Below are 22,854 nucleotides of genomic sequence, written 5' to 3'. Positions count from 1 at the left end.
ATGCTCATAAGCACACGTTTAAGCATGCTATTATAGAGCATGTGTATCAGTACCTTTATATCAAGTAACATGCGGGAATTGTCAAAATTGTTTGCAACTGACACTTCATATCGAATAAAACGTTATCTTAACTGATATTAGAATAGAGGCAAAATTAAATTTCTATGTTTCTAAGAGATGTTCTAAATTTGAATCTAATTAAAGTATCGGTTACATTAAAATTACGATGCAACCACAGATACAGGTTTCTTAATATAGGACATTAACTTATAGTTTCTAAATGGGTGAATCAACTTTTTTTGTTTTGTTATCCTGTCCCGTTGTCCAAGGGACAACAGTGGCACATTTTGTTTGAAAAGACGTTGTATGCCGTTCTATTAACATGCTTAGTAGGGGGCCTATTATGGACATTGGTTACCGACCACAAAAACGCAAGTTTGATACATTTAAGTACCATAAAATCAGTATTTCAATGAACTTTTGGACTACTAATCGTAACCATGGCAACGAGTGACGCTAAAAAGTTGATTCTCCCAAATATATTATAGGGAAATTATGATATGGATGTGGATAGTTTGTTTAGAGTATCACGATAATATACTCAACAAAGATCACAATATATGAACAAGTATATACGTACAGGAGCGAGAAGCGATGGAGCGCGAATACGCAGCGGCATGCCGGCGACTGTCCGGCGACTGGCGCGCGTTGGAGCGCGGCTGGACGCACCGGCGCCGCGCGCTGCGCTGTCGCCGCCGGGAACTGTGCGCCCGCTCCGAGCGGCTGAGGGCGCTGGCGGACACGCACACAAGGGCGGTTAGTGCTTTCATATGTCGACTGTGTTTATATTTCGGCACTTCATTTTTCAGATATAATTTTATATTAACCATGTAGTTTCCCTATTGTACAGATAGCATCGCACACCCATTGGACCCGGGTATGTCCTTAAACTACGTCCAAAAGAGAGGTATGGGCAATGTGAATGTCATCTCGCCTTGTGTGGTAGGGCACAGCACAGCAGATGTCATTCCAGATCTAGAGCAGAGCCCGACTGGGGAAGTACCTCCACCTTACAGAAAACCGCAGCCAAATAACACTTGACCCTACTCATAGTGTTGTGTTCCTGCCGGTGAGTAAGGTTGCCAGAGCTCAACGAGGGGGGGTGGGGTTAGGGTCGGCAACGCGCATGTAACTCCTCTGTAGTTGCAGGTGTACATAGGCTACGGAGACTGCTTACCATCAGGCAGATCGTATGCTTGTTTGCCACCGACGTAGTATTAAAAAAAAAAAAAACGTTTAAGAGTAAGTTTGATTAAAACTGTGAAAACCAACTTCCGCTTACTGGTTACCTGCGTGCGGCGACGGCTGCGCTCTTCATTCTTTATTTGTGCGTGGTAGCTGGACATCGGTCTAGTTGCCGACCAGACCACATTGTTTTTTTTTTATAACGATCTTAGTTGCGTACTACGAGTATGGTGTCACGACAGCGAGAACTTACTGTGAGATGCGAGCGGTTTAGGGCACTGGCTGACACACGGTTAGTGGTTTCATATGTCGAGTATGAATATAGCAGTGAGTATGAATAAGTAGAATTACGACTATATGGCGTTAGGGGCGGGCGTCACGACGACGAGTACTTACTGTGAGATGCGAGCGGTTAAGGGCACTGGCTGACACACGTACACGAGCGGTTAGTGGTTTCATATGTCGAATATGTATATAGCAGTGAATATGAATATGAAGTGCTGGTGGCCTAGCGGTAAGAGCGTGCGACTTGCGGAGGTCGCGGGTTCAAACCCTGGCACGTACCAATGAGTTTTTAGGAACTTATGTACGAAATATCATTTGAAATTTATCGGTCGCTTCTCGGTGAAGGAAAACATCGTGAGGAAATCGGGCTAATCCCAATAAGGCCTAGTTTACCCTCTGGGTTGAAAGGTCAGATGGCAGTCGCTTTCCTAAAAACTAGTGCCTACGCCAATTCTCGGGATTAGTTGCCATGCGGACCCCAGGCTCCCATGAGCCTTGGCAAAATGCCGGGACAACGCGAGGAAGAAGAGTGAGTATGAATATATAGAATTAGGACTTTATGGCGTTAGGGGCGGGCGTCACGACGGCGAGAACTTACTGGGAGATGCGACCGGTTAAGGGCACTAGCTGATACACATACACGAGCGGTTAGTGTGTAGTGTTAAGGCTCTTTTAGATCAAGAGGTTCCAACATTTTTGACCAGACGGCCACAGCAAAGTCTCCGCTTTTCGCGAGCCGGATGATATGGAATTTGGTTCTCTTCGTGCGGTGCCGGTCGGATGGATTCGCCGTGCCAAGGTTGCGTCTCGGTGTCTAAATATATTTAAAAAAATATTGTAGCATGAAAGTGACAGTAATCGTAACCAGAATGGTAACATTATTTTTAAGGAAGAAAACTCCAAGGTAAGTTAAATCGACGTCAAGCATGTGTTAGTAGAAAACGTTTGTGTGTATTCAATGTGTAATGGACTGGATCTACTATTTTGCGCAAGAATACGGTAGAATTAGGCAAGCGTGGTAATGGAATATGCGACCTACAGTAAAAACTGCTGAAAGTTTATAAAATGGTTTACCCTTTTTTACTATTACTGTACAGTTCGGTCGTTACAAGACTATTTACTTTTTTTTTGTGGTTTTGCTAATACCATATTTTGGGCCAGTAATGATTTACTGTTTGTTAAGAGTTTTTTAATGCCATTTTCTGTGGGCTTTACCAGATTTACTGTAGGTATATCCAAATAAAGAACTAAGTTCATTCGCTGAGTAATTTAAGTTATGCACGTATTCGACTGCTTTCATGTAATCGCTGATGCGATACAAACTTGTCGTAAAACAGTGGATAAGTTATTAAGAGCATAAATAAATAGCGATTAGGAAATACTTTCCCCTACTTTTTTCTAATTACACGCGTGAGAAATTCCATGTTTATAGTTATTTTGTAGATACCAAGAGTTATGAACTTTTATGTCAATAAAAAAAGTTAGTTATTTAATGTATAAAATACATTTCTGCTGATTTTATGTAGGCTCGATATATATAATATATATATCGTAACACGTATTTTCTGATGATACATTTTGAAATAATGTTAACGCTGGTTCAATTTAACTATTTTATTATGTTTTTAATTTCATCACCTCTTTGATAACAGTCTGATTTAATTTGAATTATCTAAGAATTGTAAGCAATACCAGAAATAAATTCGGGCCTTTGTATTATGCAAAGTAGGTGGTTAATAATTATTGGTTAATGAACTGTACCCGAGCGAAAAGTGAGTATAATCAGTATGGAAACTAGATATTGCAATTATTGGCGGTTTCCCGCGTCGTTGCATCACCACATGCGATCGATGTATCTCTTGCAATCAATCCTGCGGCGGTACTAACGTTTCACGAATATAATAATAATAATAAACATTTTATTTTGTATAGTATTTTTTAATGTATTTTTATATTGTACTTTTATATCCATATTATAAAAAACATAATCCTAAGAAGAAAGAGAAATAAAGTAATAATAAATATTATAGGACATCATTACACAAATTGACTAAATCCCACAGTAAGCTCAGTAAGGCTTGTGTTGAGGGTACTTAGACAACAGTATATATAATATATAAATATTTATAAATACTTAAATACATAGAAAACACCCATGACTCAGGAACAAATATCCATGCTCATCACACGAATAAATTGCCCTTACCAGGATTTGAAGGGATCATCAGGTTCGTAGGCAGGGTCACTAGTGTCACTACCCATTAGGCCAAACCGGTCGTCAATATATATATATATATATGTTTGATGGATAAATAGATCGAATACTCTTTATTGGAACACCTCAGTCAAAGATACAGCTTAAAAAAACGATTAAGCGCGTCCACACAGAGCGAGCATATGCGCGAGGCGATTTCCTCGCGCCCAAAACGGCCAGTGTATATATATAGACGTGGCTCGCCAGAGGCGGCGCGCGCGTTTGCCTCGCCCGAGCGCGCCGCCTCGGCCTCTGTGTGGACCCGCCTATTGAGGAATGATAGAGGCAGACAACAGGCGGTCTTATAGCTAAAGATCTCTTTCGATCTCTTGTTTGATACAGTAACTGTCGCTTACTTAAATATTTTCCTAAATAGGGAATATTACGCAAAACTCTGCGTAGAGGGCGCTACTCGCACAAACACCTACTGCGAAATGTGAAAATCGAAATTTCGTTGTCTCCCTCTCTATTACTCTTGCATATTCGAGCGATAGAGAGGCAGATAAAGAAATTTTGATAGACTCTCTATAAACATACTGGGAGTTAGTAACATGTAACTTACGATGCTGCATTAAATTGATGCCTTTCTGCCGTATTGTTCTAAGCATTATTGAGTCCTTTAGTCAAAGAACAAGTACCTAAAATACTTCGTAAAAGTCGTGGAATGCTACGTTTGTAATTTTTTTATGAATAATATGTCCTTATACCTCTAGCGTCGAATGACGGTTTCTATGACAGTTCATTTTTATACGAAGTAGCTGCCACGTAAAATGTTTGTAGACATTTTTGGAAGTCTAGCATATTAATTTATTTAAACATGTAACAATTTAACATACCTTCCCTTCCAACCTTTAAAGGCAAATTGAGCTTACTTTTATTAAATTACCAAATTTCCTCAGAGGATATAATTATTTAAAATGGTGTTGTGCTATATTTTGGACACTTACTATTCCTGTTGTTTATAAGTTAGTATTTTTTTTTTTTATAAGTATTCTCTCATACAAAAAGTACTATTACTTATCGCTGTACGTTTCAATGAACGAAACTTATGACTATGGCATTGTTTGTACCTATTCAGTAAAATACTTGAGTTATAAATGTAACCAGTTGTCAATATCAAGTAAATACCAAATTAAAATAATAAATTTTCACTTGTAATAAAAATTTCTTTATTTTTTCGTACTATAATTGTATACACTAGCTATCTCTGGTAATAAAACAAAAAAATCCATTAACCCGCATGTCATATCAATGTGGTTCAGTGAAGGGGACGGACTGAAAATCAGCGCTGCGCAATCAATTTGTAATAAAATGGCTGACGCAGCGTACGCTGAGTCCGTTCCTTTTGCCGCGCATGCCTATTATTATTATTTTTAAGTGAAACATTGTATTTTGTGTGGCAATAAATGGTTTCTTATTCTTATTCTTATTCTTACATATTTATTAATTTTTTTTAAATTTAGCCTAACTAAATGAGACTCAGGAACTGTCATAAGACCATCATTCGACGCGAGAGGTATTAGGCGATGGTAAATTCCTTTCGAGAACCAGTGGTAACGTCGATCGCATTAACACGAACAATGAGATGATTGTTTTTATACATATTATTCTCACTATTTCGCGCCCGCCGCGCCATTCGGCCGCATGCACTTGTTTTACTTATTGTATATTTTGATCACCTGCTCTTAGATGTTTTTGTAGTGTTTTTATTACTATTCATACCGCTTTTGTAGATTTAGGTCTTGCCTAAATAAAAGTTGTGCATTTTATTTTTTGTTTCTGTGTGGATTCCGAATTGTTTTGTGGTTGTGAGTGATACATGTGATTGCGTATTCAAATGAGGCTGGAGGAGTCTATTCTTAAAGTTATGGTGAATATCATAGATTAAGGAACTATTTTTTTTTTTACTTTAAATACAAATAATATGTTTCATAGTTAAAACCAGTTGTTTTAAACAACATAAAAATAGTGAACACTTGAATTTTTTTTGTCTATAAGTCACGAAAAAATTAATCATATAAAACCCTTTAAACGGAATGTGTCATAATAAATTTCAAATACCACCCTACATTTTAAAGCGACCACAGGTGTTCGTAAAAAACTCGACAGTTCGGAAAGTATTTCAGTTCATTATACGCGATACAATCCGTTTAAATTGGTTTATTACATGAATAATCAGTAACCGAAGACAATAATGAAAATATAAATCTAGTGCTTGTTACTCACTTTGTCAATGACAGAAAATTAATTTATGATTTAAAACTAACTTTTGATAAAAAAAATCGTATGAAACTATTGACCACTGAACGATTCGGAACCACTTTTTACATTATAATTTGCATTAGGCGGACCAGGAGGACTCGCATGTGGCGGATCTCCGAGCGCGCGTCGAGGAGAAACGCGCCGAACTCGAACGTGTACTGCGGGTGGAACTCGCGGCACAGGGCATCACTGAGGTAGGACACGAAGGAATTAGCTAAAGCATGACCAGAAATATATGATCATTGTCAAGAGGGCGCTGTTATTCTCATGTATAGGGTGACAGTTCAGTTTAGTATGACAAAAATAATTCCATTGAAATTCCGCAATATGGCGCGTGATCATATATTAGGTCAGGTTTTAGGGAAGTACGTGAAGATACGTCGAGCTAATGTGTATTAGGAACAAATCTGTCAAGGAATAGTGAGAATGAAGCACAGATGTATAATATGCCTCACTCCTGCCATTCACTGTCTGATCTGTGCGCCAGACAGCAGTTAGACAGATTTGACGGAAACATGTGTTCGTATATGCATTCTTGATTAAATTCTAAGTCTGCAGACAAATAACTCTAATAATCTGACCGGCTAGCATGAGTTGCGTTCTCGCGCGCAAGTCCATACTTTAAGTCGCGCAAGATGTATGAAGTCGCGCGCGAGAACGCAACTCATGCTAGCAGGTCTGGTCTCGACAGTTTTTCACTCGATTTTTTATATCATTTATTTATACACAATCATTGCATGTCGTATGAGTAATAATTATTATAAGCTTTTTATATCTTGGAATGTTCGTATGTAACTATGAACCTACCTTAATTTATATAAATTTTCCACCGCTCGTTGGTGTCTGATATCGCCTCTATTGCATGTATCTAGTTGTGTACAGCTTACGAAAACGCATTAAGTAGATTATTTGATTTATACTGCACTATTTCTCTTTGATCTTCATAACAGTTAAATTATAAGTTGAAAGGATTTATCTTCTTAACTAAAGAAATAATGAAATTTCCAATATGGAATGTGTATCTGAACACTTTTCACACATTTGAAAGGCTTGTCTTAAGTATTTTACTTACGTAAATTTAGAAAGTATCAGACTTATTAAGCTTCGAATAAATTTAAAAATGGGAAAATTACTGTCTGGGGTGAGACTTGAACTCACGACCTCTGGATCGATACTCCAGCGCTCTGCCATCTGAGCCACCAAGACCTCATCCATAGGCAGCAAATTTTCCACCATATGGGTCTAGGGGACCCTAGCGACATCTACCGTAAGAACGTTACACTGCTTCCTTTCTTCTGTGTTTCTTTTTCTTTTTCCCGTGAGTTCAAGTCTCACCCAAGACAGTAATTTTTTACTTTTAAATTTATTCTAAGCTTAATAGCATCGTTCGCAGACGTTCTTGCTTGTTAAAAAAGTTAATATCAGACTTATGTATGTTTGAACGTACCCACAGAGCCAAACTCCAAGTCCGTCCAGCCCGCTGTCCCCCAGCTCGGAGACGTCCACCGAGAGCCTGATGCACTTGCTGCTGCAGTGCGAGCCCACCACGGCCGCCACCATCCGCGACACCGTCGACAGACACGTAAGTTACAAACCCCATAAAGTTCATAAACCGTGGACTTTTTTTATTTAACAAATTTGGCTGTGGAATGAGCTCCCTGTCGAGGTTTTCCCGAGGGGCTACAGTATGGGGTTCTTCAAAAAAGGAGTGTACAGGTTTTTAAAGGGACGGCAACGCGCATGTAATATCTCTGTTGTTGCCGGCGTGCATAGGTTACGGTGACTGCTTGCCATCAGGCCGGCCGTATGTTTGTTTGCCACTGACGTGGTATTTAAAAAAATGAATTACCTACGGTCAAATCCTTTTTATTTGGGTTTGGGTGGACCAACTTTTTCTTGACATTGCCATGATTACGTATTCTAAGGTCAGGTAAGGTAAGGTTTAATACACATAGTTTACGAACTATTTTCTATGGATTGAAATTCACCAAACATGCCTTTTAGGGTAGTTATAATCCCATTCCATCACACACTAAGCACGTTAGTGGAATGCTTCAGATTTCTTGGAACAAACAGTTTCACTCTTGTATCCTATACAATATACAATAAGTTCTTGGCAAAAAAAATTACAATCTTTTGTCGCCCGACTGTATTTTTCTTTTCACAGGCAACTGATTTCGAGGATTTCAATTCATCGAGGCAATTCTAAAAACCCCAAACACAGCTTGTGTTTTTTTTATCACAGAGTGCTTTTAGCCACCTCCTCTCTCCATCATCAAATCAGCTCGATGGTACCATAATATTGCATTGTCACCGTATTTACATATGTATGAAAATTTTCAGCTTCATCGGAAACCGGGAAGTAGGTCAAATTTGGCGAGATTAGACCCGTACAAACATACATAGGTACATTGCAAGTTAAATAAAAACTTCTAAAAAAACACATTATATCCAACGAGCGTTGATCGCGTGCGGCAAATGTCAACGAGTTATGATATAAATGTTATAATCTTCGTGACATATAAAAGCCTTGTTTGCGTTCTTAATCAGCCGAGACAATGCCCTTTTATCCTTAAACACGTTAACTGCCAAGTACGTGAAATGCTTCTTTGTAGCGGGTGAAAGTTCTTTCATCGGAGCTTATAATGTTGGTCATTATCTTTTTATGTTAGAAGCGAATTGCAACAAAACTGTGGGGGTTTAATATTTTTTATTTATTTCGCGTGGACAACTTTATGATAATTAAGAGTGCGGGTGATGTTGTTTTGCTTCTATTGCGACTTACGGGTGAATATTAAATAATAATTCCTAAGGTTTGCAATTCACTCCCGAATTACTACTGTTACTGACATTACAGACCTAATGTCATTTTAACACGGTTCGATTTTGTTTTAAATACTACGTCGGTGGCAAACAAGCATACGGCCCGCCTGATGGTAAGCAGTTGCCGTAGGCTATGTACGCCTGCAACTCCAAGGAGCCGCATGCGCGGTGCCGACCCTAACGCTCCGCACCCTCGTTGAGCTCTGGCAATCTTACTCACCGACATAACACAACACTATGAGTAGGGTCTGCGATTGATTTGCGATGTTTTGGCTGCAGTTTTCTGTAAGGTGGAGGTACTTCCCCAGTTGGGCTCTGCTCTAGATCTGGAATGATATCCGCTGTGCTGTGCCGTACCACACAAGCGAGATGAAATTCACAGTGCCCATACCTCTCCTTTGGACGTAGTTTAATCTTTCGGGTCTTTATCATGTCGATAACATACAAATGATGATGATGTAATCCTGTAATCCCTCTTTATGGACATAGGGCTCGCAGAAGAATTTTCCATTTGTCGCGATCCTGAGCGGCTACTTCCAGCTCTTTCCAGCAGAGTCCAATTGAGCTAGCCTCCTTCTCAACTGATCGCCTCCATGTAGTACGAGGCGTACAAATATACTCTGAAATAAAGAGAATTGTGTTTTTAACAGAAAAAAGAGCTACTAGAATTGGAGGGCGAACTACAAAGTCGAGTGGCTTCCGTGGCCTCGCACCGGGTCAAGATAGAGAGACTGCAAGCTGAACTCGCGCTCCTAGGGACTCAAGACTTGGGCCTCAGACACGCGCTTGCCTCAGACCTCAGCCCCACGGACAGGAGAGGTGAGTGTATAGTCATAAAGTCCGTCCAAACTATACTCTCTTTAGGTATTTAAATAAAAGTAAACAAAATCTACCCTCAAAAGGCTGCTTAAGCCAGTTGAGGGTAGATGAAAACATTACATGATCAAATAATGTATTAACCTACATTTCAGTCAGTCAGGTCGTTTAGTGACAGATCCAGGGGGTTTTGTATTTGGTTGGTTAACTAACAAATGTTGTAAATACCCGAAAATGTACAAATAGTTTGTTTACTTTTATTTGAATACCTGATGATACAGAGTATAACTCTGTAGTAACAAAGTGTGTGGCAGCGCCACTAAACGTTATATTTTTATAGGACTTTGCCGTTTATGGTCGCGCTTCCACACTCTGCCGCTAAATTTGCATAGATTTGTCCAAGTCGTACTATTTGTCGCTTAGATGTATTTGAAAGGCAAGCAAATAGTATCATTTATTGAATTTTCTAAGAGAGTTGACACAGATGGCGCTATACGCAGTAGAACAAATATTAAAAAAATTTATACTTCTTTTGTGTCTAGAAGGCGACAACGATTTGTCTCCAGCCGAAGGTGTGAAGAGGAGCAAATCAGAACTGGTGTTGCGACACACGCCACGCGAGGAGGCCCTGGAGCCACTGTCTGCGGACGAGAGGGAAGTGTTCAGAAACAAGCGGCTCAGGTGAGTCAGAGTGAGACGGCATTAGTTTGAGACGTCAGTCTGTAATTGTAATAAAGCTATACGAAATTGAGAAATGAGAGTTAAAGTATGATACAAGTGGGTACTCGACATTCGGTACGCTTCTTACTTCTTACAATTATATTAGGATAAGGAATTTAAGGAACCTAGACTAGGCGATACTGAAACCATCGAAAGATTAGAAATACCAGGGGTTTTGATAGCAGCACGAATGAAGAGGCCTTGGGATTTTATACAAATGCGTTTATTTTATTAATTTATACATTAAAGTTGTTCTTAGGTATAAATAACTCTTTTTCCTGGTACTTATGACAAAAAAAAAATTATATATATATTTCCGTTCATGCGGATTCTTAACGTAAGAATACTCCAAAATTTTCGTTATCCATTGACTGACTTTAAAGTTGCGTTTTATAAAATGCTTGTAACTTGTATTCACTGTCTGTTGATGTTCGAAAGAGAGGCAAACAAAGATTTAGAAACAGGTTACAGGCCTCTATAATACGCGGTTCATGTATATTTTTAAACTAGAAAGTTCCCTTTTGTTCCAGCTTAAGCCTCAGCCTGGACCCGCTAGCATCCCCCAGCTCCCTCCCCGCGGACGAGACGTTCCACACGGCGACGTCGTCCCCGCCGCCCTCCCCGGCCTCCCCCACCTCCCCCACCTCCCCCACCACGGAGGAGGTGTCGGCGCTGCCCAGCGAGCCCACGCCCAACTTCCGGCTCGGGCCCGCGCCCGACGACAGCGACGACATGTCCAGCACCGAGGACTACCATAAGGTGACACCCTCTACCTCATAAATTAATGACGATTTTCTTTCCAAAACGACCGGTGATTACTTAGAATTTCAAGTGTTTGACTTACGGCCTACGTTAGAAGTGACCAAACTACGGACCTGCCCGCGAAACTGCCAAATTCTATACGACTAGACATACGGCAAGGAAGCGAAGGCCTTGGCGTTCCAGACATGAAGTTTTGTTACTGTATCCACTAGTCGTATACACCGTGTTTTTTTTTATTTGCGTTAATTTCGAGGGTGCATTCCTGAGCTTAAATTAAGTAACTTTCTCAAAGACACCGATATTCTAATTAACTCCATTTCGGAGATAATCAATCATTATTTTTTTTTTTTTTTTTTAATTTATTTAGGAAACAAACAGTCACATATTAATATATATAAGCTTAAGTGATAACAAACAGACCTTTAGTTCCATTGAAAATAAAAGTATACATAGTAAATTACAGATCGAAACAGGGAAGGTGTTAGGCATCTTCTTGTAAATATCAAACTAGTAATTTAACTAGTTATAAATATCATACTAGTAATTTTTATCTTATAAGGCCCTTACGAGCGTGTACACTTGCCTTAGGGCCTGTTTACTTATTGATTAGTGTTTAGTGCGAGTTCATACATTTGCTACTAAACGTAAGTACTATCTCGGACGATCGACGTTCGAAATGACATTGATATGTCACAGTTTTCAATTGTTTGGTTGAGTTAAATGTAATGCCCGTATTACAACAACGCTATATGCAACATTTAGTCACTTTTTATAAAAATAAAAATAGTAAAAAAAACAAAAAAAAAAATATTTTTTAAAATTAACTATGCCATTTAGTTTCCTTAAACGTACTAACCGATACCCCGAAGTTAACGAAATTCAATAAAAACACGGTGTATAGAGTTTGCAATCCGACTCCAATTAGTAAGGAATATCCGGATCTGTCTCCTGATTTGAAAGTTCCGTTAAATTCGGTACTTAAATATCATACTAATACTTTTGTAATATTGTAGCCCAGAATAGTGGAAGGACAGTCCTCAAGCTCAGTGGAACGATCGCCAGAAGAAAGGCATCAAAGAGCGAAGTACCGAAGGAAGATTGGTAAGTTCATCTATGACAATACCAATACAGGGAGATTAATTAGAATGGGCCAGTGAGGTAAAATAGGCGGGTCCACACAGAATCGCCTCGCGACGACAGTATAAATAAATATAAATATTAATCATCAGGTGGTGACATACTACACAGATCAGCTGATCTGTGTAGTGTGTCTGTACCGACCGGCGGCAATCATCTCGTCAGGCGGCTCGGTCTGTGTGGACCCGCCTAATCAGAGACGATAACAAATAAGAAAAACTTACACATGAAATTCAAAGAGGTTTGAACAACCTTTATATCCAGCCGGGAATTCGAAAGTCGTTTCACTGCAAATATGGATACTTATATTTTTATGAAACCACACATCTAACAAATAAAGTCTTCTAAAAAAACTCGCTTGTGAACCTGAATCAACCCCTTAAGCAAGAGCTTTACATTCATTATACTTATCGTATCTTCTGTCTGTTTAGCGACGGATGGCAAGTCCGGCCGACGGCAAGTGACCGAGGCAGAGGCATTGCGCGCGATGCAGAGGCTGTGCTCGCGTATAGCATCGCAGAAGATGCTCGTCATCTCCTCCCTCGAGAACGACTGCTCCAAGGAGGAGCTCAACCGACAGATAGCGGTGAGTCTGCACCCTCTTCTGCAAATTCTCTGAATGTAGAATGAATATTTTTTGAGGCTTTATTAAAATACTTAATTTTGAGGATAGCGACATGCATGGGACCTCCTTTGTACTTTACAGCTTCTATAGGCAATGCTAATCGCTTATCACCATCAAGCGGGGTGTATTATCGATATAAAAAAAGTAGAATTGTAACTCCGGTTACATGCAAATTGTAACAGAACTCCTTGCTCCTTGGGTTTTGGGTTGTCAAAATTACATTAAAAATACAGAGTGTTTCGCGCTATTTGGTAGTATTATTCTATCTCTTAACATTTTGTAATATGGCAATTAGCCACTTTCAGTGTTTAACAGTAACACTTTGGATTACTGCAACATAAACGCATATTGCTTGTATCAGAGCAACCTAACGTGTATACATATACACCATGTTTTTTTTTCCGTTAATTTCAAGGGTGCATTCCTGAGCTTAAATTAAGTAACTTTTTCAAAGACACCGGTATTCTAATTAACTACATTTCCGAGATAATCAATAATTTACATTTATCTTATAAGGCCCTTACGAGTGTGCACACTTGCTTTAGGGCCTGTTTACATATTGATTAGTGTTTAGTACGAGTTAATACATTTGCTACTAAACATAAGTACAATCTCGGATGTTGGATGTTTGAAATGTCATTTGGTTGAGTTAAATGTAATGCCCGTGTTACAATAACTCTATATGCAGCGTTTAATTACTTTTTATGAAAAAATCAAAAATTAAAAACAACTATAAATAATATAAAAAAAAATTAACATTACCCATGCCATTTAGTTTCATTATACATACTTACTCATACACCGAAGTTAACGGAATTCAATAAAAACACGGTGTATAGGCAAGTTTTTACAGATTATACGTTCTTATACTATCACACTTAATTTTTTATTTATTTAAAATTTGATTCAGGCAACAAGGCCCATATTACAAATACCTTACAGACTAACATACATATACTTTTTTTTAAATGACAACTAAACACTATTTAGGCGACAAAACGGCGTGGCTCCGTTGAATCGGCTGCTCTTGTGTCGGATTCGGCAGTTTGCCCCGGAACCTCCGAAACACGACACCCTTCGGCCAGATGTTTCACTACTCCCTGTCCGTGTTCGAGACAATAATAACAAGATACAGCCTTATTATTTGAATTTGTTAAACATTTCCATTATAAAGTATATTTTTCTCTGTCAGGTGCTACAAGATCTACAAAAGAAGTACGTCCGTCTAGAGATGGCCTTGCAATACTCGTTCTTCGATAACGGCAAGAGCAACGGTCGGTCCACGGTCACGCCCATACAAGAGATGCCCTCGCTCACGCTCAGCGAGAGCGACGTGCTCGCCGACCCGCCCAACGACAGGTAACGTGCTTCGTTACGAACTTACGAGGCTCATAACATATTTTTCTCAAACACACTCCGAAATGTATGCGTTAAGAGGCTGTCAATACCTAAAGCGCGCACACTGTCTATTTGTATCGGAGTAAATGAGATAGCACTTTCGCATGTTACTGGGCCTGGGCAAGGGAATAATAAGAAATTTATTTAAATAAAAAAAAGTGGATTATTAGTGTAATATTTTACTCAACCACGGTTTAGATATAAATGTTTTGAAATTTTGATTTTAATTGCAGACCCATAAGTCAAAACAATAAAGACATAAAACTGTTTAAATGTGATTAGTCTTAAGACCAATCTTTGCAATTATTTTCTATCGAGCCGATTTCGTTCAATCGTGTATCGAGTACAACCACGGTCTTTGAAATATAATTAATATGAACATATATTTTTCTTACTTGACTAAAACAAATAGTCTTTCTTAAAAAACTGTTTAAGTACATCAATTTCAAGGACATTGGGTGTTGACAGCCTCTTAATGTCACGAAATGAAGACATGAAGTTGCTCATTTATGGCTCCTTACATTACTTCTTGACCTAGGCCATAAGAAGTAATGTAGGGAGTTAGTATGAAGCGTTCATTGTTTATCTAACTTTTTAAATTTGCTCACTAAGATTAGACTGACAAAGGAAATATTACATACAGCCAACGACCACTCTCTTTGTAAGCATACTTGCGACATAAAAAAAATCTATAGTTCTATATTTATAAGCGGTTAAACATGGTGCTCAAATAGCTTTTACAAATGTCACGTGCAAACTTATTTACTTGATTACTTAGTAGTTATTTTAATTATAATATTTTCTTCATTGTTTGAGAAAAGCACTATACAATCCTTGGCCGGAACAGGGGTTACAAGACTCGCTTTATTCGTCTACCGCAATCTCGTCCTGCAATCCCTTACTACACGGTCTCTACAGTAATGTACTATAATTGTGGAGGGTTGTCGTTCGCCAAAAGACACGATATATAGCCATCATATAGCAGGTAACGGCGGAAGACTAGCAAGCTTAAAGAAAAGAGAGTATGAACTTGTAAGAGAGGTATAGGCATTGTGAATGTCATCTCGCTTTGTGTGGTAGGGCACAGCCAGTGGATGTCATTCCAGATCTAGAGCAACCCAACTGGGGAAGTACCTCCACCTTACAGAAAACCACAGCCAAATAACACTAGACCCTACACATAGTGTTGTGTTCCTGCCGGTGAGTAAGGTTGCCAGAGCTCAATGAGGGGAAGGGGGCTTAGGGTCGGCAACGCGCGTGTGGCTCCTCTGGGGTTGCAGGCGTGATGATGTCCTCCCAGACGTATCCGTCGACGGCGACATCCTGACAAGCTATTTTTATTTTTTTATTAATATTGTTTTTAAATATTATTTATTAACTATTACGCGCATGGGCGCGAGCGTGACTTGCAAATCCAAATTTAGTCTTGAAAGTTCGGCTGCACGGAGCACAGTAGAGCTGTCCAGATGAGTTGTATGTATAGTTGTAGGAGGGCTTGGGCCGAGTTTTTCGGAGCTGACGTTTGGCGTCAAGATCTTCAAGCCGGGTGCGTTCAAAGTTGTCAAGACCCGTACTGACAGCAGCTCGCCAGTCCGATCTCCGAGTCGCAAGCTCCTCCCACGACTCGCAAGATATGCCGGTGGCCAACAGATGGCGTTTTACGACATCCTTGTAGCGTAGGTATTGCCCGCCAGCCTTACGTTTACCTGAAGCTAGCTCAGAGTAAAATACTTTTTTTGGCAGTCTTGATGGCGCCATACGCACAAGGTGCCCACACCAACGCAATTGACCTTTTATGAGCAGGGAAATTTAATAAAGATAGGTTACAGAAAATATGTGCGTACGTGAAACCGCACATTATGCGTATTGTACGGTTTCAGTGACGAACGCCCAGCGGCGTGTTTGGCGGGGCTTGCAGCGTCTCTAGCACAATAACATATCTTCAAGCGTCTCTAGCACTGGGGCCGCTCACATACGACTGTTAGACTTGGACGCCGCCCCACACTAAATCTCGCTCTCGCTCGAGAATCTACTCACAAGGAAAGGTACCCAACTGTCCGGTTCCGATTTGATTTATATTTATATATGTTATAGAGTAGTCTAAAATAACAGACACGTATTTTTTTAGCTGCCCAAACTCAACCCATTGGGAGATATCGTCCTAAAATTACTAAATCTTCTAAAGTGATGCTCAAGCAACTTGCTATTTACTGGCAGAAAAAATTACGAGCACGTGTTTTGTTATATCTGCTGAAACTCATTTTTTTCCTAAAAAAATCTACATTCGAAGTTTTATAATATCTTATCGCTAAAGATACACATAAAGACGGGTGGTTTATTAAAGGAAAACTTGAGTTTAAGCAGATATAACAAAATATGTGCTCATTACTTTTTCCTGCTCTCAAACATATACTCAAACCAGCCATTAACTAGCAAGTTGCTTGAGCATCACTTTCCAGAGGAGTTAGAAGATTTAGTAATTTTTTAGTACTTTGGAGGACGATTTCTCCCAATAGGTTGAGTTTGGGCAGCTAAAAAAAATACGTGTCTGTTATTTTAGACTATATAACATATATAAATATGAATCAAATCGGAACCGGACAGTTGCGTACCTTTTCTTGTCAGTTTGCACACTTATAGATGTAATTTGTTCATTTAATTCATATAAGTTATATATATATTATATTATTATAGGACATTATTACACAAATTGACTAAGTCCCACTGTAAGCTCAATAAGACTTGTGTTGAGGGTACTTAGACAACGATATATATAATATATATAAATATTTATAAATACTTAAATACATAAAAAACACCCATGACTCAGGAACAAATATCCATGCTCATCACACGAATAAATGCCCTTACCAGGATTTGAACCCGGGACCATCAGCTTCGTAGGCAGGGTCACTACCCACTAGGCCAAACCGGTCGTCAAAGCAGTTATGTCAATACAATTTTTCTTGTGTGTGGATAGTTTTCATGAGTGTAATTTGACATGTTTTATATACAGATTAAAAGATACTGAAATCGAAGCGTCCGACAACGTGTCGACATCCAACGACGAGACGGCAGAGTCCTGGGACGGCATCGACGACCCTCTGCGGCGCGCGGCGCGGGCGCATGTACAACCCGAGCCCAATGGGAACGAGCTTATAGTAGATGTGCCTCCACCGGTGAGTGTATAGTGTACTGTAGACCTTAGTGCACTGACATAAGGTTCAGTTAACCCTTTACCAGGCTAAGGGATATATATTTCCCACATGAAGCACTTCAAACATGTGTTCTATTTTCGATGAGTAAGACTGACATTCCATTGTCATTTTTGAACTGTCAGCCTGGTAAAGGGTTAAGACTGTATATCCAACGAGAAGACTCCTTTACGATTCACAATAGTGTACAATTCAGATTTTTATTTTTATTTTTGTCAAATTGTTTCAGGATCCTACGGCCACAGTTGGGCTTATGCATCCCATCGATTTTAGTAAGTTTTTTACGTATTTTTTGTAATTATACAAAATTTTGAAAACAGACAGTAATTATTTTTATTTATGTATATAAATTATAAGTAATTGATATAGCTTGGATCCGGGTACGTCCTTATACTATATGTTCACAAGGAATGGGCATTGTGAATGTCATCTCACTTTGTATGGTTGGGCACTCCAGATCTAGAGCAGAACCCAACTGGGGAAGTATCTCCACTTTACAGAAAACCGCAGCCAAATAAAACTTAGACCCTAACTTATAGTGTTGTGTTCCTGCCGGTGAATAAGATTGCCAGAGCTCAACGAGGATGCAGAGTGTTAGGATCGGCAACGCGCATGTAACTCCTCTAGAGTTACAGGCGTACATAGTGTTCGATATACTCCTCAAATCCTTCTGATGAAGAATGAAGAACTCCAGGATAGTACTATCGTATTTTTTTATTAACTTAATAACTATATACAGTATCGTTGATGTATTTTTGATAATATATAAAATAATGTGTAGCCACTTCGGCTGTACGGTGCAGTCGTAGGTACACGGAGCGGGGAGCCGTGACGTAGGTGTGTGACGTCATGTGTCGTCAACCGATCTTCGTAGGAGTACTTATGTTGCGCCAACACATAGGCTACGGAGACTGCTTACCATCAGGCGGACCGTATGCTTATTTGCTACCGACATAGTATTAAAAAAGTAGTATCTAGGGTGCGCCCACCCCGTGCACTTATTAATTTCGATTACGCCTTAATCATTTATTCCTAAATGTATATTATGCTATTGTATCGTATTTAGTTAACGTTTCTGTTCCAAATATGTGTGTTTGTAATGGATCCTCGTTCCGCAGACCAGGTGGTGAGCATCCCCGGCTGGGTGACGCGCGGCGCGGGCGCGGCCACGCACCACGAGTACGAGGTGCGCATCCGGCTCGGCGCGCACCGCTGGGCGCTGCTGCGCCGCTACCGCCGCTTCCGGGACCTCTACCTGGCCATGCGGCGGACCTACGGCCACAAGGTACATTAGTTCCGCAGACCAGGTGGTGAGCATCCCCGGCTGGGTGACGCGCGGCGCGGGCGCGGCCACGCACCACGAGTACGAGGTGCGCATCCGGCTCGGCGCGCACCGCTGGGCGCTGCTGCGCCGCTACCGCCGCTTCCGGGACCTCTACCTGGCCATGCGGCGGACCTACGGCCACAAGGTACATTAGTTCCGCAGACCAGGTGGTGAGCATCCCCGGCTGGGTGACGCGCGGCGCGGGCGCGGCCACGCACCACGAGTACGAGGTGCGCATCCGGCTCGGCGCGCACCGCTGGGCGCTGCTGCGCCGCTACCGCCGCTTCCGGGACCTCTACCTGGCCATGCGGCGGACCTACGGCCACAAGGTACATTAGTTCCGCAGACCAGGTGGTGAGCATCCCCGGCTGGGTGACGCGCGGCGCGGGCGCGGCCACGCACCACGAGTACGAGGTGCGCATCCGGCTCGGCGCGCACCGCTGGGCGCTGCTGCGCCGCTACCGCCGCTTCCGGGACCTCTACCTGGCCATGCGGCGGACCTACGGCCACAAGGTACATTAGTTCCGCAGACCAGGTGGTGAGCATCCCCGGCTGGGTGACGCGCGGCGCGGGCGCGGCCACGCACCACGAGTACGAGGTGCGCATCCGGCTCGGCGCGCACCGCTGGGCGCTGCTGCGCCGCTACCGCCGCTTCCGGGACCTCTACCTGGCCATGCGGCGGACCTACGGCCACAAGGTACATTAGTTCCGCAGACCAGGTGGTGAGCATCCCCGGCTGGGTGACGCGCGGCGCGGGCGCGGCCACGCACCACGAGTACGAGGTGCGCATCCGGCTCGGCGCGCACCGCTGGGCGCTGCTGCGCCGCTACCGCCGCTTCCGGGACCTCTACCTGGCCATGCGGCGGACCTACGGCCACAAGGTACATTAGTTCCGCAGACCAGGTGGTGAGCATCCCCGGCTGGGTGACGCGCGGCGCGGGCGCGGCCACGCACCACGAGTACGAGGTGCGCATCCGGCTCGGCGCGCACCGCTGGGCGCTGCTGCGCCGCTACCGCCGCTTCCGGGACCTCTACCTGGCCATGCGGCGGACCTACGGCCACAAGGTACATTAGTTCCGCAGACCAGGTGGTGAGCATCCCCGGCTGGGTGACGCGCGGCGCGGGCGCGGCCACGCACCACGAGTACGAGGTGCGCATCCGGCTCGGCGCGCACCGCTGGGCGCTGCTGCGCCGCTACCGCCGCTTCCGGGACCTCTACCTGGCCATGCGGCGGACCTACGGCCACAAGGTACATTAGTTCCGCAGACCAGGTGGTGAGCATCCCCGGCTGGGTGACGCGCGGCGCGGGCGCGGCCACGCACCACGAGTACGAGGTGCGCATCCGGCTCGGCGCGCACCGCTGGGCGCTGCTGCGCCGCTACCGCCGCTTCCGGGACCTCTACCTGGCCATGCGGCGGACCTACGGCCACAAGGTACATTAGTTCCGCAGACCAGGTGGTGAGCATCCCCGGCTGGGTGACGCGCGGCGCGGGCGCGGCCACGCACCACGAGTACGAGGTGCGCATCCGGCTCGGCGCGCACCGCTGGGCGCTGCTGCGCCGCTACCGCCGCTTCCGGGACCTCTACCTGGCCATGCGGCGGACCTACGGCCACAAGGTACATTAGTTCCGCAGACCAGGTGGTGAGCATCCCCGGCTGGGTGACGCGCGGCGCGGGCGCGGCCACGCACCACGAGTACGAGGTGCGCATCCGGCTCGGCGCGCACCGCTGGGCGCTGCTGCGCCGCTACCGCCGCTTCCGGGACCTCTACCTGGCCATGCGGCGGACCTACGGCCACAAGGTACATTAGTTCCGCAGACCAGGTGGTGAGCATCCCCGGCTGGGTGACGCGCGGCGCGGGCGCGGCCACGCACCACGAGTACGAGGTGCGCATCCGGCTCGGCGCGCACCGCTGGGCGCTGCTGCGCCGCTACCGCCGCTTCCGGGACCTCTACCTGGCCATGCGGCGGACCTACGGCCACAAGGTACATACATGACCCTGGCCTTTGTAAAGGAACGTACCCATGATACGTGACCAATTTATTTACAATTTTTATAAGAACATAAGCTCGCCGTGCCCTTCACTCGGCTCCATAAAATTAAGAAATCATTCATGGGTAATTGTGTGAGATTTTATAATAAACTTCCAAACCATATTACTGAGTTACCAATTAATAAATTTAAGAATCATGTAAAGCGTAAACTTATTTCTAAAGCTTATTATACCACACAAGACTACATGAATGATAAAACAACGTGGGATTAATTGTGATTCGAAATGATTAATTATTTATTATATTTGAATAATGATGATGAAATGGATATTCCAATGCATGTATTTCCTTTGTTGTTTTTATTATATTTGTTTGACATTTAGAATTTATTCTAGAAACAATCTAGACTAGTATTTTTTATAAAAAAAAATTTGTATGACTATATTTTGTGAAAGTTTTAGTATTAAATTTGATCTATGAATTATATTCATTAGTATTAGGTATATATGGAATAATATTTACAACATCAATAAATTGCTCTGATAATTAGATTAAGATAATTATATGTAATACTGTCTTACTATTCATAAGTGCTTGTTGCTAGGCCTACATGAATAAAGTATATTTGAATTGAATTGAATTGAATATATTGACTACGTGATGAAAATCTAAGCCCCCTTCCTCCTCTCCGCTGTGACAAAGCATGATAGGTAATTAAAAGTAGTAGTATGTGTATGTTCCCTAAGTGTTTAGAAATTCTTAATATAATAACGCATTAACCGAAGCAAAGGCATGAATCGTGATACCAAAGAGAATTTGTTTTTTTTTTTTATAGTTACAGTGTATCGAAATGAATCTTATAGATTTGAGTTGGGAACTCATACATTAAACGTACCTACGCAATTAGAGTTTGGTATACGAAATCTTAATTCAACCATTATAGTCGACGAGTAGAAAACAGTTATTTACGATACAAGTGCAGAAAATAGGAAATTCGCAATGAGTGGTGATAAATTAAAACACATATTTTAAATCGACACGAGTTGCGAATTACCTATTCTCACGTGTATCGTACAACGTTTTACAGTACATATGGCTCTTTAAAATTTCGACATATACACGGAAACTGCTCATTCCCGCACGGGTGCGGGAAAGTAGCACCATATGTACTGTAAAATATATCTCGGGAGTACAACATAACGATACACTTTGCACAGTAGTAACGAAGTGTACAATGGCAGGTGGCGTCGATCCCGTTCCCGCCGCGCCAGCTGTGGCAGTCGGAGGGCGTGGCGCGCGCGCGGCGCGGCGCGCTGGAGGCGTTCCTGCGGCGGCTGCTGGCCGTGTGCGCCGCCGACCGCCGCTGCCCGCTGCACTGCGCGCCGCTCACGCCGCACGCGCTCGTCTCCTTCTCGCCCTTCTTTCGACGGGTACGTACATACATTCCCGTAAACAGTCTTAATAGACAAACGAAACAAAGGTTCTTCAGCAGTTGCTCTCTAGTGGGAGCTAGGTATCGACAAAGTGAATTTAATTTGAGTTCTTTCAATTTGAAAAAAGAAGTAGAGGTGGACTGTAAAAGAAGTGTAGCTACAGTTTAAAACTTTTAGAACGCAATTTGATTCTGATATGTATTTAATTTGTTACATACGTTAAATATCAAAAGTAGCGGCATCGGCTAAAGGCTGTGACGTCTTTGCTCGAAACGATGCCGCCATACCTTTGGAATTGATCTATTAGATAGCGCCACTTTTTGATATTGGACAAACTTAACACATATCAGTGGAAGAATAAAGATCAAACTTGGAACCGACGCGTCCTGCACGCGGTGCCGCGTCCGGGGGCGCGGTGCACGCAACTACGCGGAACAAACATTCGCTAAATATATTATATATTTCAGTATTTCCTTACATGTTTGAGAAAAACACTATATATATTTTGGTGTAAATAACCGAGGACTGGCAAAAGGTCCTAATCAAAAATGCCTTTCGTTC

General features: G+C 42.4%; 1 protein-coding gene across 1 annotated transcript in view; it reads left to right on the top strand.

Annotated features, from left to right (window-relative positions):
* LOC133528479 (kinesin-like protein Klp98A) overlaps positions 1 to 22,461 on the top strand; it is a 43,705-nt gene extending 21,244 nt beyond the window's left edge. The window contains 14 exon segments of the mRNA XM_061865870.1: positions 643 to 816; positions 6,130 to 6,240; positions 7,500 to 7,628; positions 9,520 to 9,688; positions 10,228 to 10,366; positions 10,936 to 11,164; positions 12,181 to 12,268; positions 12,736 to 12,890; positions 14,122 to 14,288; positions 17,344 to 17,506; positions 17,772 to 17,814; positions 18,661 to 18,827; positions 18,829 to 19,011; positions 22,102 to 22,461. Of these exon segments, the coding sequence (XP_061721854.1) occupies positions 643 to 816; positions 6,130 to 6,240; positions 7,500 to 7,628; positions 9,520 to 9,688; positions 10,228 to 10,366; positions 10,936 to 11,164; positions 12,181 to 12,268; positions 12,736 to 12,890; positions 14,122 to 14,288; positions 17,344 to 17,506; positions 17,772 to 17,814; positions 18,661 to 18,827; positions 18,829 to 19,011; positions 22,102 to 22,461 (2,277 nt within the window).
* Positions 22,462 to 22,854: the final 393 nt, after the last annotated feature.

This window comes from Cydia pomonella, chromosome 19 (genome assembly GCF_033807575.1).
Source record: "Cydia pomonella isolate Wapato2018A chromosome 19, ilCydPomo1, whole genome shotgun sequence".
Classification (NCBI taxonomy): domain Eukaryota; kingdom Metazoa; phylum Arthropoda; class Insecta; order Lepidoptera; family Tortricidae; genus Cydia; species Cydia pomonella.
Note: the sequence above shows the minus strand (reverse complement) of the source record. Positions and strands in the feature narration are given on the sequence as shown.